Here is a 15,718-nt window from a genome sequence, read left to right as displayed (position 1 = left end):
CTGATGGCCAAACATTTGAATTACTATTCCCATTCCCGTTCTGACATTTTGATCCACAGCCACCTCTTGTGTCAAGATGAGGCCACCCTCAAGGTGAAGGAACAACTCCTTATATTCGATCTGTGTACTGTCACGTACCCCGTGACGGGTTAAAGAACCAGCAGAAATGGAAAACACTTTGGAGTCTGGTATTGCTATTCACTAATACTATTTATTAGTAACTACACAATACAGTGATATAAATTCAGATATATTAAACAGGTTAGCAGAGACGATATGTATGAGTGTGGAAATATATGGAAACCAAGTTTCTTCGAGCCTAGGGGTAAATAGATACAGTCTTACAGTGATGGGTAAAGTTCAGTTCAGTTCGTGGTATTGAGTCGAGTAGTGATGGGGAGAGAGAGAGAGAGATATTTGTAATCCAGGGTAATTATCAAGAGAAGGCAATTATGTTGATATTCCACAGATTCCACGACAGCAATACAAAATAACAATAGTAATAGGTTTTATCTCTGAAGTTGTTCCACTCCACATGTGAAAGTGGTACCACACCTGAATTCAGCTACGGGTCATTCCAAAGTGGTGGACACAGGATACTCGAACAGAATTCACATATGGATTATCACCAACAGTAGCTTATCACAAAGGGGACCCTCTTCAAGAGAACCAACCCCAAACACACAACGTGATAGCCACTTATCCAGTTCCATGACATACGAAATAACTCCAACAGTGATTTGCCTCAGGGGTGCCTTTCTTCAGTGCACTACCACACCCAAATAAGGGTAACGCACAAGTGATATTCACAAAGGTACCCCCCTCAGCAGAGAAACCACTCTTGTGGATTAATTAACTACATGACAGTCACACCTTTGTATATGTGTGTGTGTGTGTATATATATAATATAGCGAGAGAGAGAGAAAACACGAACCTACGTCTTTGTCACGAAGTTTCTTCTGTTTCAAACCTTCCTCTCCCCTCTTCCCTTCCTTTATAGTCACTGAATGTGACCACAAAAAAGGAGACCGTCTTCTGTGGGTGAGTTATCAACCCAGGCGAGTATATAGTCCATAAAAAAAAATGACCCCTAGGGGTACATAACAGTACCTGATGGTATGAATATTGATTTCTCCTTCCAGTGAACAAAATTCCCTCCTCCTGCTTCCTCTACTCTCCACTCTGACCTTTTACTACTTCTCACCTAACTATTACTTACCCCTGGGTCACATCCTCCTCTCCTTTCTCCTGTTGTCCACTCTGGTCTCCTATCAGATTCTTTCTTCTCCAGCCCTTGATCTTTCCCACCCCCCTGGTTTCACCTATCACCTTCCATCCAACCTATGTCCCCTCCCCCCACCCTTTTAATTCAGGCATCTTCCCCCTTCCCTCTCAGTCCTGAAGAAGTGTCCTGGCCTGAATCATTTACTCTTTTCCATAGATGTTGCCTAACCTGCTGAGTTCCTCCAGCATTTTGTGTGTGTTGCTTTGGATTTCCAGCATCTGCAGATTTTCTTGTGTTTGTTACAGTGATAAACAAGTGCATTGGTAATAAATTTAATCTGAACGTTAAACTATGATGCATCTTCTATTCAAAAGGTTCTTTATGATGGGGAGGATGGAGGTGGCTGACTTTACAACCCTCAGCAGCCTTTTTCAATCTTGTGCTTTGGCATCTCCACATCAGACAGTGATTCAACCAGTTACGATGCTCTCCACAGTACGCCTATATACATCTGATGTGTCTTCAGTTATAATGTATTATTGTAAACTGATTATTGTTAGATCATTAAAACACTAATTATTAGAATATTATAATTACTGTGGCAAGGAGAAGTAGAGACAGACTCTGTTTGCCCTTGTTACTGCCTGAGTAAAGCAGGCAGGATAATCAAAGACCCCACCCCGGGCATACTCTCATCTCCCCCTCCCATCGGGCAGTAGATACAAAAGTCTGAGAGCACGTCCCACCAAGCTCAAGGACTGCTTCCACCCCAACTGTCATCAGACTCTTGAACAGACATCTTGTACGATAAGAGGATCTGTCCTGGGACCAGTATGTAAGTGTCATTACAAAGAAGGCATGGCAGCTCCTCTACTTTCTGAGAAGTTTGCACAGATTCAGTCTGTCACCTAAAACTTTGACCAACTTGTATAGATACACAGTGGAGAGTATTTCTGACTGGTTGTATCATGGCCTGGTATGGAAACACCAGTGTCCAAGATCAGAACAGTAGTGGATACAGCCCAGTCCATCGCAGGAAAAGCCCTCCCCACCATTAAACACATCTCCAAGCAGCATCCATCATCAAGGACCCCACCATCCAGTCCATGCTCTCTTCTCACTGCTGCATCGTGAAGGAGGTACAAGGGCCTTGGGTCCCACACTACCCTTCAAACCACCAGGCTGGTAATGCCAAAATTTATCTCAGTGTTTCTTAAGTGCCCCTAGTAAATCTGTATCCGACACCACCCCTGGCAGGGCATTCAATGCGCCCACCATTCTCTGTCTAAATAAAGAAAGAAAGAAAGAAAAGATCTTGCTTTTGAAAATTTTGGCCCTTGGTATTAACCACATCTGTCCTGGGAAGGAAAAAAAAACAATAGCTGCTGTCTATCTGATCCATTTCTCTCCATCTTTTACACCTTTATCAAGTCACCTCTCATTTTCCTTCGCTCCAGTGATAAAAGCCTCAGCACACTCTCTAAAGCTTCCACATCCTTCCTATAATGTGGTGATGAGAACCACCCAACCCAGTCTGTCTACCACACATGGGCAGCACAGAAACATTGTAAAGGCTGTGATGGGGAAGAGTGAAGGAGAATGGAGCAGTAGGAAGGAAGACCATGGGGAGAAGAAGGAGAGTGGAGAGGAGGCATCAGGGGAAGGGAAAGTACAGGCAGACCGGAGGTGGGGGAGGGGATAAAGGTCTAGGGTCTGGGATGAAGTGAGGTGAGGGGGGGAGGGGTTCTGCGAGGAAGCCATGGAAAATGGGGGTGGGGGAGTTTCTGGAGGTTTCGCTCTAAACCACACACTGTTGTGACTTGGAAATACATTGCTGTACTTTCAGTGTCACTGGGTCAAATTCCTGGATCTCCCAAATATTCTGGGTGTCCCCACACATCAACAACTGCAGCAGTTCAAGAAGTCAGCTCAGAACCACCACCAGCTTCTTAAGAGCACCTCTAGTGGGGCAGTTAAACACTGGTTCAGCCTCTGAAACTCACGTCCCTTCAATGAATAAAAATAATTATTGTTGCCCAGGGGTTGCTGAGGGTGGAAGTGCAGATGGGGGTTGTGGTTAGCAGAGAAAGAGGATGGGGAACGTGAGCTGTACACTAACACTGAACTTGAACTCTTAAACTTCACTAATTTATCTGCCTCCACCACTGACTCAGGCAGTGCATTCCACGCACCAACCACTCTCTGAGTAAAAAGCCTTCCTCTAATATCCCCCTTGAACTTCCCACCCCTTACCTTAAAGCCATATCCTCTTGTATTGAGCAGTGGTGCCTTGGGGAAGAGGCGCTGGCTATCCACTCTATCTATTCCTCTTATTATCTTGTACACCTCTATCATGTCTCCTCTCATCCTCCTTCTCTCCAAAGAGTGAAGCCCTAGCTCCCTTAATCTCTGATCATAATGCATACTTTCTAAACCAGGCAGCATCCTGGTAAATCTCCTCTGTACCCTTTCCAGTGCTTCCACATCCTTCCTATAGTGAGGTGACCAGAACTGGACACAGTACTCCAAGTGTGGCCTAACCAGTGTTTTATAGAGCTGCATCATTACATCGTGACTCTTAAACTCTATCCCTCGACTTATGAAAGCTAACACCCCATAAGCTTTCTTAACTACCCTATCCACCTGTGAGGCAACTTTCAGGGATCTGTGGACATGTACCCCGAGATCCCTCTGCTCCTCCACACTACCAAGTATCTTGCCATTTACTTTGTACTCTGCCTTGGAGTTCGTCCTTCCAAAGTGTACCACCTCACACTTCTCCGGGTTGAACTCCATCTGCCACTTCTCAGCCCACTTCTGCATCCTATCAATGTCTCTCTGCAATCTTCGACAATCCTCTACACTATCTACAACACCATCAACCTTTGTGTCGTCTGCAAACTTGCCAACCCACCCTTCTACCCCGACATCCAGGTCGTTAATAAAAATCACGAAAAGTAGGGGTCCCAGAACAGATCCTTGTGGGACACCACTAGTCACAATCCTCCAAGCTGAATGTACTCCCTCCACCACCACCCTCTGCCTTCTGCAGGCAAGCCAATTCTGAATCCACCTGGCCAAACTTCCCTGGATCCCATGCCTTCTAACTTTCTGAATAAGCCTACCGTGTGGAAACTTGTCAAATGCCTTACTAAAATCCATATAGATCACATCCACTGCACTACCCTAATCTGTATGCCTGGTCACCTCCTCAAAGAACTCTATCAGGCTTGTTAGACAGGATCCGCCCTTCACAAAGCCATGCTGACTGTCCCTGATCAGACCATGATTCTCTAAATGCCTATAGATCCTATCTCTAAGAATTTTTTCCAACAGCTTTCCCACCACAGACGTAAGGCTCACTGGTCTATAATTACCTGGACTATCCCTACTACATTTTTTGAACAAGGGAACAACATTCGCCTCCCTCCAATCCTCCGGTACCATTCCCGTGGACAACGAGGACATAAAGATCCTAGCCAGAGGCTCAGCAATCTCTTCTCTCGCCTCATGGAGCAGCCTGGGGTATATTCCCTCAGGCCCTGGGGACTTATCTGTCCTAATGTATTTTAACAACTCCAACACCTCCTCTCCCTTAATATCAACATGCTCCAGAACATCAACCTCACTCATATTGTCCTCACCATCATCAAGTTCCCTCTCATTGGCGAATACCGAAGAGAAGTATTCATTGAGGACCTCGCTCATTTCCACAGCCTCCAGGCACATCTTCCCACCTTTATCTCTAATCGGTCCTACCTTCACTCCTGTCATCCTTTTTTTCTTCAACTAATTGAAGAATGCCTTGGGGTTTTCCTTTACCCTACTCGCCAAGGCCTTCTCATGCCCCCTTCTTGCTCTTCTCAGCCCCTTCTTAAGCTCCTTTCTTGCTTCCCTATATTCCTCAATAGACCCATCTGATCCTTCCTTCCTAAACCTCATGTATGCTGCCTTCTTCCACCTGACTAGATTTTCCACCTCACTTGTCACCCATGGTTCCTTCACCCTACCATTCTTTATCTTCCGCACCGGGACAAATTAATCCCTTACATCCCGCAAGAGATCTCTAAACATCGATACCATGTCCATAGTACATTTCCCTGCAAAAACATCATCCCAATTCACACCGGCAAGTTCTAGCCTTGCCTCATAATTTGCCTTTCCCCAATTAAAAATTTTCCTGTCCTCTTTGACTCTATCCTTTTCCATGATAATTATAAAGGCCAGGGAGCGGTGGTCACTGTCCCCCAGATGCTCACCCACTGAGAGATCTGTGACCTGACCCGGTTCATTACCTAATACTACATCTAGTATGGCATTCCCCCTGGTCGGCCCGAGAGGGGACTGGAGTGGATGAGGGATGTTGAGAGGGGCTGGAGTGGAGGAGGGAAGTTGTGAGGGGACCGGAGTGGAAGAGGGATGCTGAGAGGGGACTGGAGTGGAGGAGGGATGTTGAGTGGGGCTGGAATGGAGGAGGGATGTTGCGAGGGTACTGGAGTGGACGAGGGATGCTGATAGGGGATTGGATTTAAGGAGGGATGTTGAGAGGGGACTGGAGTGGTGGAGGAATGCTGAGAGGGTACTGGAGTGGAGGAGGGATTTTGAGAGGGGACTGGAGTGGAGGAGGGATGTTGGGATTGGAGTGGACGAGGGATGCTGAGAGGGGATTGGAGTGGAGGAGGGATGTTGAGAGGGGACTGGAGTGGTGGAGGGATGTTGAGAGGGGACTGGAGTGGAGGAGGGATGCTGAGAGGGGATTGGAGTGGAGGAGGGATGTTGAGAGGGGACTGGAGTGGAGGAGGGATGTTGGGATTGGAGTGGACGAGGGATGCTGAGAGGGGATTGGAGTGGAGGAGGGATGTTGAGAGGGGACTGGAGTGGTGGAGGGATGTTGAGAGTGGACTGGAGTGGAGGAGGGATGCTGAGAGGGGACTGGAGTGGAGGAGGGACGCTGAGAGGGGACTGGAGTGGAGGAGGGACGCTGAGAGGGGACTGGAGTGGAGGAGGGATGTTGAAAGGGGACTGGAGTGGAGGATGGATGTTCAGAGGGGAGTAGAGTGGACGAGGGATGTTGAGAGGGGACTGGAGTGGAGGAGGGATGTTGAGAGGGGACTGGAGTGGACAAGGGATGTTGAGAGGGTACTGGGGTGGAGGGATGTTGTGAGGGGACTGGAGTGGAGGAGGGATGTTGAGAGGGGACTGGAGTGGAGGAGGGATGTTGAGAGGGGATTGGAGTTGAGGGGTGTTGAAAGGGGATTGGAGTGGAGGAGGGATGTTGAAAGGGGACTGGATTGGAGGAGGGGTGTTGAAAGTTGTCTGGAGTGGAGGAGGGATAATGAGAGGGTCTATAGACAGTTGGGTGTTGTGGAAGTTTCCAGATGTTTCCCTTTAAATTACATAAATACTGAAAGATTTCCCTCTGAGCCACACACTCCCCTGACTTGGAAATACATTGCTGTTCCTTCAGTGTCACTGGGTCAAAATGCTGGAATTCTGGAAAATCATTGTGGGTGTCCCCACACATCAAGGACTGCAGCAGTTCAAGAAGTCAGCTCACCACCACCACCTTCTCAAGGGCACCTCTGGTGGGGCAGTTAATCACTGGCTCAGCCTCTGAAACTCATGTCCCATTGATGAATAAAAATAATTATTGGAGCTGAGGGTGGAAGTGCAGATGGGGGTTCTGGTTGTCGGAGAAAGAGGATGGGGTACGTGAGCTGTACATTAACACTGAACGTCGTTCTGTCCCTCAGTCACAGACTCCACACTCGGTGATCCGTGTGTAACCCACACAGTCCTGGATCAGCCCTGGAGGAGCACGAATTGTTCCAACACTGAGTGTACCAGTGGACGTTGGATGGATGATAGAAAGCTTGAAGTGGGATGGTACAGATTTAACAGGTAAAGTGAGGAGATAATCACTGAGAAACTGGACGCAGATGGGAATGTAAACAGGGGAACAAGGGGTGTGTGAATGGGAAATGCAGGGAGACCGGGATCATCGGTGACTACACTGAGATGGAGAGTAAGTACAGGGAGAGGGGAGATCCCACATTCTCGGGGTAGAGACAAGGGAGAGATACAACAGAGAGGGAATTCCCAGGATTGGGGGTTATTGACCAGAGACAGGGTACGGACGGGGTGAGTGTAATTTCCCATGTCTCTCTGAGTAAATAAATTCCCGCAGATCAGGGACTGACTCTCTGATTGTCGTTTCAGTTCCGGAGGATGGAAGATTCCTGAGTCGGTCATTCCACAGTATCGCTGCTCCGGGGAGAGACCAGGCTGGTTAAACGGTAGGGTCAGAGTTTACATCAGTGGGGCTCGGTTACTTTGGGGGAGGGTCAAACTGATAAGCCGGATCTCTTCAGAGGACCCCAGCATGGACAGAGAACCCCATCTCCCTGAGAGGTCTCCCCACAGTCACTCAGACTGCTCTACGGTCCTGTATCGTCATGGAGTCCGGTGGAGGAGTGCCAACTTCCTGGAGTTGGGTTACAGAACTGATCTGCCCACTGACCCCATTCTGGATACGACCTGGAGGAGCTTCAACGACCTCAGACTTATTTCAGTGGTGGGGCAATCTCCAGGGAGTTGGGGGAGTCTGCAGACATCATCGTTTACCAATTAGTGGGATAAATTAATGGTTGCCATGGTAACGTAGTGGTTAGCGCGTCGCTATTACAGGTCGGGGTGTCGGAGTTCAGAGTTCAGTTCCAGCATCATCTGTAAGGAGTCTCTGTCCGTCCTCCCCATGGAATGAATGGGTTTTCCCCGGGTTCTCCGGTTTCCTCCCACAGTCCAAAGACGTACCGGGTGGGTAAATTGTCCCATGATTAGGTTAGGTTAATCAGGGTTGTTGAGGATTGCTGAGGTGGTGTGACTGAAGGGCCAGAAGCCCATTCTCCACGTTTTAGTTCCAAACAGATAGATAAATAAATAAATAAAACAGATTTAACATTCAGTTCCAATGTGGAGAAAATATTGGGAAACAGAATAATGACAGTGTGGATCGAGCTGCCTGAGCAAGTGGTGGATGCCATTTTGATTTCAATGTGTCAGAGAAGTTTGGTTGGTACATGGATGGGAGAGATGGACGGCTATGGTCCGGGTGCAGGTTGATGGGACAAGGCAGTTTAAATGGTTCAGCATGGACTGGATGGGCCGAAGGGCCTGTTTCTGTGCTGTAGCCTTCTGTGACTCTCTGACCAGTAAGTCTCACGTCAGTGGTAGGGAAGGCAGTGGAGAGGATTCTTATGGATGGGACTTGTGAGCATTGGGAAGACCGTGGGTGAATGAGGGACAGTCACAAATGACACCCTCACAAATCAAAAAAACCACTCAACCGCCACTTTACATTTATAAATGACGTGACCTCCACAGCCGTTTGTGGTAATGAATTCCACAGATTCACTCCCTTCTGGTGAAGGAAATTCTCCCTCATCTCTGTTCTAAAGGGAGGTTCTTGTGTCCTGAGGCTGTGTCCTCTGGTCCCAGACTCCCCCACATTTGGAAACATCCTCTCCATGTCCACACTATCCAGGCCTTTCAATATTCGATAGATTTCAGTGAGATCCCTCAGATGTTTGACAAGGTCCCTCATGGGAGGCTCATTCAGAAGATTAAGGTGCTGCTGCAGGGAGGGTGGGGAGGAGAGGGAGAGGGAGAGGGAGCAGCTCAGTGCTGACTGAGGCTGGACCGGACCGTGGGTTGTGAACCACTGATTTACAGTGGGTCCTGATTCACATTCCCTGCCGTACTGTGGGACCGGGTACATTTTACAGTGTTTATAAATCTCATTCCAGGTCCCCATCCCAACGTGGGAGAGGAGGAGGTGACCAGGACCGTCTGCTTCACTGTGGGTGAAGACTCCTGTCACTGGAGCCAGGAGATCAGGGTGAAAAACTGCTCCGGTTACTTTGTGTATTGGCTGAAGCCGGCACCCGGGAATACTGCTGTGTACTGTACAGGTAGGTCACCGTTCCCCAGTGACACAGCAGTGTGGTAGTTGTGGGGAAGTTCTGGGACATCCTGAGTCACCAACACACACCACGGGCTGAGTTTTCCAGTCGGCTGTCCTGCCCGTGGTCTGTGATCACCTTTCTCGTATCCCCCTTCACACCTGGGTCAGAATGAAACTGCCCAGTCTGACCTGAGACAGAGATCATGGAACACAGAACAGTACAGCACAGCACAGGCCCTTCGGCCCACAGTGTTGTGCAGACCTACTCTGAGATCAATCTAACCCTTCCCTCCCCTATAACCGTCCATGTTTTTGTCATCCATGTGCCTATGAGTTTGTTAAATGCCCCGAATGTATCTGTCTGTACCACCACCCCTTGCAGGGTGTTCCACACACCCACCACTCTCTGTGTGAAGAGCTTAATCTCTGACATCCATCCTGTACTTTCCTCCAGTCACCTAAAATTACACCTGCTGGTATTAGCCACTTCCTCCCTGGGGAAAAAGTCTCTGGCTGACTACTCGTTCTATGCCTCTTACCATCGTGTACACCTCTATCAAGTTATCTCTCATCCTCCTTCACTCCAAAGAGAAAAGCCCGAGCTCACTCAACCTCTCCTCACAAGACATGCTCTCCAATCCAGACATCGTCCTGGTAAATCCATTCTGCACTCTCTCTAAAGCTTCCACATCCTTCCTACAGTGAGGTGACCTGAGAGAACCCCCCCCACCCCCGGGCTGCCCTGTCACACATGGGGACCACGTGAAGATCATCAGGGGGAAGAGGGGAAGGGACATTGAGGAGAAAGGAGGATTAGGAGGGGAAGGACTGGGGTGGAGGGAAGTGAGAAAATGGAGAGGAGGGAGAGCGGTGGGGAGAGAAAGAGGAGGGAGGAGGAATAAGGGCAATGGAGGGAGATTGTTGGTGGGGATGGGAGAGAGGTCTGGGGTATAATATGGAGGGAGGAGGGGTGCTGAGAGGGAGCCACAAACAGATGGGGGGGGGAGGTGGGTGGAGACATGATGGATGCTGAACGGTCCACAGCTCAGGAATTGGTGGTGGGGGTCATGGAAGGGAATGCTGATTCCCGTGGTCAGTCCCAGAATTTCATCCCAACTGTGAATGATGGGAGTCTCCTGTAGTAATAAAGAATTTGGAGTAGTCTCATTTGTAGGAGAAAGGTATGATATTTCAGTGATTTTCCCTCTCCCACATCTCTGTTTCTTTATCCTAGACCTGGGGATTTCTCCAAGGGAACAGGCCAAAGGGTCATCGACTGGAAGGACCACCCAGGAACTGCCCTCTGTCCCATCGGGAGACACATCCTCAGGTAGCAAGTCCTGTGACAGTGCATGTACTATCCTGAGATTCATTTTATTGCAGTCATTTACAGGAAAATAAAGAAATACAACAGCATTTATGAAAAACTGTACAAAAACAAAGACTGACAAACAAGCAACGTGAAAAAGAAGGCAAATTGTGGAAATAAAATGTTCAATAATACTGAGATGATGAGTTGTAGATTCCTTGAAAGTGAGTCTGTCGGTTGTGGAATCAGTTCAGAGTTGATGTGAGTGAAGTTATCCACGCCGGTCAGGAGTCTGATGGTTGTGGGGTAATAAATGTTCCTGAAGCTGGTGGTGTGGGACCTCCTGCTGGAAATATTACCTCTGATCAGGGGTGAATATAACTTGAGGACATAAATCTGACACAAAGATTTATGGTCAGTGGTAAGAGATTCAGGATCAGAATCGGGATTATTATCACTAACGTACCTTGTGAAATTTGTTGTTTTTTGGCAGCAGTACAGTGCAAGACAAAAAATATTCCTGTACGTTCCAAACAAAAATAAACTAAATAAATAGTGCAAAGAGAGGAATAGTGAGGTTGGGTTCATGAATTACAGAGGAACCCAAAAGAATGAATGACAGAAGGACATTAGAATCCCAAAGCCCCTCTCCCCCTCCTACGCACAAATAATCAACAAATCAACCTTCCCCCCTCCAACCCCACCCATTTTGGCAAAAATGTGTCAGCACCCGCCACCTATCAAGCAATAGCAAAGCAGCCAAAGAGAGACCATGATCTGCAGTCAACAAAAACTTGTTTACCGGACAGTTCAACAGCCACAGGCACTCTCTCTCGTTCGCTCTCTCTTTTTCTCACTCTGTCACTCTCACTCTCTCGCGTGCTCTCTCTCGCTCTACTAACAAGGGTCAGAGAGATGTCACCCATTTCACAGTGAAAGGGGAGACTGACAGTCGCTGTGATGATGTTACAATCTGCTGTGTCACTTTTCTTTCTGAGATTCTCCGACTCGAGAATTGACAAAACTCCCCGCCGCCGAGACAGAGAGAGAGAGTGTGATTGCTCAACTGCAGAGACCTCCATCCATACATCTCTCACTCTCACTCACTCTCTCTCTCGCTCTAACAAGGGTCAGAGAGATGTCACCCATTTCACAGTGAAAGGAGAGACTGACGGTCGGTGTGATGATGTTAGTCTGCTGCGTCACTTTTTATTCTGAGATTATCCAACTCAAGAATCAGCAGAAAACTCTCCCCACCACTGAGAGAAAGAGAGAGAGTGTGATCGCTCAACCACAGAGACCTCCGTCCATACATCCGCCGCAGCGAAATCCTGATGTTCCTTTTCCCACGACACCTCAGTCGGCAACATCGGCCTGGAATCAGTTATCCACAGGGTTGCACCCCGGAGGCACCATCTTCCCAGCCGTGCGTGGAGAATGTGGGAAAACGGTTGGCTGGGGAGCTCCAGGAGTGGGTGATCATCCGCCATAAAAAACAGTTGCAGTGCCGTTGCAGATCAGGACCTTGATAGAACCCCAGCCACCTTGGAAAGGGGAAAGGGAGACAGTAAAGAGAGGAATTTAAACTGTTTCTGCAGATGAGCTTGAAGGAGCTTAGCGCCATCTTAACTCCACCCATTGGTCAGAAAGAGGAAGTGAGGAATGACTGAGGAGTTGCACGGTGACTGATGAGATATAGAAACGATCAGAGTGGGGTTTGAGTAATTCAGTATGTGGACAGAAGGAAATGGGTGAAAACACACAGGAGAGAGGGATGGAGAGTGAGGTGGGATGCTGGAGTGGGAGCAATGTGGTGAGTGAAGAGAGAGTGATGACTGTGTGAGGAGAGTTGGACAGAGAGAACACTGAGAGTGACACTCCAACTGGAGGGAAGGAAGGAGAGACTGACAAGAGAGTGATGCAGACAGAGTGAATGCTGAGAGAGGGAGATGTGAGGAGAGGGATTTGAGAGTGAAGGGGCGAGTTATTAAAGAGCAAAGGAGAGGGGAGTGTGTGTATTTCAGAGGACAGATTTGCCCTGGACTTGAGCCTCCTGTTCCTGCGGTTGAATTCCTTCCTGATTGAACATAAAACTTGTTCACTACTTTACCCTTCCTTTGTATATCTTCTTATTGGAGATTCCCAGTCAGACACAACTTGGGAACCCCAGGGATCAACAACCGGAGAACCTGGACCAGGTTTGACCACGACCCCTGCAGGGTCTGTGAACACAAGTACAGATCCCCAGTTGGACACAACTTGGGAAGCCCAGGGAACAGCAACCGGAGAACCAGGTCCGGGTTTGACCACCACCTCAGCAGGTTCTGTGGTCTCAGGTACAGATTCCCAATCGGATACATCTCAGGGTCCCCAGGTAGCAGCAATGGGGAAAAACTGGTCCAAGTTTGTTCACCACCCCAGCAGGGTCTTTGAGCTGAGGTATCTGTGAGTGGGGAGGGAGGGATCAATGAATGGAGTGATCTTTCCCTCCTTCAGTCATCTGGGCTTTGACTAAGAGAATTGACTAGTCACAGAAGTTTTGGGAGGGAGAACTGGTGAACAGGGACTGGATGATTTTGGTTTCTTTTCAAATCAGAGACCTCTTTGTAAAATTGTTGTTCAGTTGGCTACCCATTTTAATTCTATGTCCCACTCCTATTCTGACAGAACTGTCCATGACTGACACGATGAGACCACCCTCAGGTTCATTCGAAGAGCAACACCTCATATTTCGTCTTGGTAGCCTCCAATCTTATGGCATGAATATCGATTTCTCTAACCTTTGGTAGTTTCTCCTCTCTCCCACTTCTCTCTTTTTCCATTCCTGTTCTGCCTCCCCTTTTAGTCCTTCTCTTCTCCCCACCTGCCCATCTCTTTCATCTGGTCCCCCCATCCATCTTTTTATTCGATTGTCCACTATCCTCTCTCCTTGGATTTCTCTTTCTTCAGCCCTTTGCCTCTTCCACATATCACCTCCCAGCTTCTCACACCATCATGCTCACTCGATAGAGAAGGGACGCACTCAGAACGAAGTTTTGAGGTGTGTCTATTTTAGCGCAAGGAGTGTTGTGAACAAAGCGGATGAGCTTAGATCGTGGATCAGTACTTGGAGATATGATGTTGTGGCCATTACAGAGGCTTGGATGGCTCAGGGACAGGAATGGTTACTTCAAGTGCCGGGTTTTAGATGTTTCAGAAAGGACGGGGAGGGAGGCAAAAGAGGTGGGGACGTGGACCTGTTGATCAGAGATAATAGTGTCATGGCTGCAGAAAAGGTGGACGCCATGGAGGGATTGTCTACCGAGTCTCTGTGGGTGGAGGTTAGGAACAGGAAGGGGTCAATAACTTTACTGGGTGTTTTTTATACGCCGCCCAATAGTAACAGTGGTATCAAGGAGCAGATAGGGAAACAGATCCTGGAAAGGTGTAATAATAACAGAGTTGTCGTGATGGGAGATTTTAATTTCCTAAATATCGATTGGCATGTCCCTAGAGCAAGGGGTTGAGATGGGGTGGAGTTTGTCAGGTGTGTTCAGGAAGGTTTCTTGACACAATATGTAGAAAAACTTACAAGAGTACCTGTACTTGATTTGGTATTGGGAAATGAACCTGGTCAGGTGTCAGATCTCTCAGCGGGAGAGCATTTTAGAGATAGTGATCATAATTCTATCTACTGACAAAGGGTTCTGGCCTGGAACATCGACTGATCTTTTCCACTGATGCTGCCCGACCTGCTGAGTTCCTCCAGCATGTTGTGAGTGTTGCTTTGACCCCAGCATCTGCAGATTATTTTGTGTTTATAATTCTATCTCCTTTACAATAGCTTTGGAGAGAGATAGAAACAGACAAGTTGGAAAAGCATTTAATTGGAGTAAGGGAAATTATGAGGCTATCAGGCAGGAAATTGGAAGCTTAAGCTGGAAACAGATGTTCTCAGGGAAAAGTACGGAAGAAATGTGGCAAATGTTCAGGGGATATTTGGGTGGAGTTCTGCATAGGTACGTTCCAATGAGATGGAAGTTATGGTAGGGTACAGGAACCATGGTGTACAAAGGCTGTAATAAATCTAGTCAAGAAGAAAAGAAAAGCTTACAAAAGTTTCAGAGAGCTAGGTAATGTTAGAGATCTGGAAGATTATAAGGCTAATAGGAAAGAGTTTAAGAAGGAAATTAGGAGAGCCAGAAGTGGCCATGAGAAGGTCTTGGTGAGCAGGATTAAGGAAAACCCCAAGGCATTCTACAAGTGTGTGAAGAGCAAGAGGATAAGACGTAAAAGAATAGGACCCATCAAGTGTGACAGTGGGAAAGTATGCATGGAACCGGTGGAAATAGCAGAGGTACTCAGTGAATACTGTACTTCAGTATTCACTATGGAAAAGGATCTTGGTGATTGTAGTGATGACTTGCAGCAGACTGAAAAGCTTGAACATATAGATATTAAGAAAGAGGATGTGCTGGAGCTTTTGGAAAGCATCAAGTTGGATAAGTCGCCAGGACCTAATGAGAGGTACCCCAGGCTACTGTGGGAGGTGAGGGAGGAGATTGCTGAGCCTCTGGCGATGCATCATCAATGGGGATGGGAGAGGTTCCAGAGGATTGGAGAATTGCAGATGTTGTTCCTTTATTCAAGAAAGGGAGTAGAGAAATTATAGACCAGTGAGTCTTACCTCAGTAGTTGGTAAGTTGATGGAGAAGATCCTCAGAGGCAGGATTTATGAACATTTGGAGAGGTATAATATGATTAGGAGTAGTCAGCATGGTGTTGTCAAGAGCAGGGCGTGCCTTATGAGCCTGATTGAATTTTTTGAGGATGATCTTCGGGCCCTCAGGTGGCACTGCCTAAGAAACCGTCATGCTACTGTGACAATTATAGCCACCGGCACTCGGGAGTACTTCGGAAAACTATTGTTACTCAACACAGTCGGTCGCTGCATCCAGAAATGCAACTTGAAACTGTATTATGCAAGGAGGAAGCCATACATCAACTCTATGCAGAAACGCCAGTGAGTTCTCTGGGCCCGAGCTCATCTCAGATGGACCGAAAGACTGTGGAACCGTGTGCTGTGGTCAGATGAGTCCACATTTCAGCTAGTTTTCGGAAAAAACGGGCGTCGAGTTCTCCATGCCAAAAATGAAAACGACCATCCAGATTGTTATCAGCAAAAGGTGCAAAAGCCGGCATCTGTGATGGTATGGGGGTGCATCAGTGCCCTTGGCATGG

At 47.8% G+C, this 15,718-nt stretch overlaps 1 protein-coding gene across 1 annotated transcript in view; it reads left to right on the top strand.

The window, feature by feature from the left end:
* Positions 1-15,718, top strand: part of LOC140207172 (uncharacterized) — a 130,081-nt gene that overhangs the window by 91,817 nt on the left and 22,546 nt on the right. The window contains exons 19-22 of the mRNA XM_072275523.1: positions 6,980-7,127; positions 7,446-7,522; positions 9,032-9,196; positions 10,424-10,519. Coding sequence (XP_072131624.1) covers positions 6,980-7,127; positions 7,446-7,522; positions 9,032-9,196; positions 10,424-10,519 — 486 coding nt within the window. The remainder of the gene's footprint in view (positions 1-6,979; positions 7,128-7,445; positions 7,523-9,031; positions 9,197-10,423; positions 10,520-15,718) is intronic.

This window comes from Mobula birostris, chromosome 13 (genome assembly GCF_030028105.1).
Source record: "Mobula birostris isolate sMobBir1 chromosome 13, sMobBir1.hap1, whole genome shotgun sequence".
Lineage (NCBI taxonomy): Eukaryota > Metazoa > Chordata > Chondrichthyes > Myliobatiformes > Myliobatidae > Mobula > Mobula birostris.
Note: the sequence above shows the minus strand (reverse complement) of the source record. Positions and strands in the feature narration are given on the sequence as shown.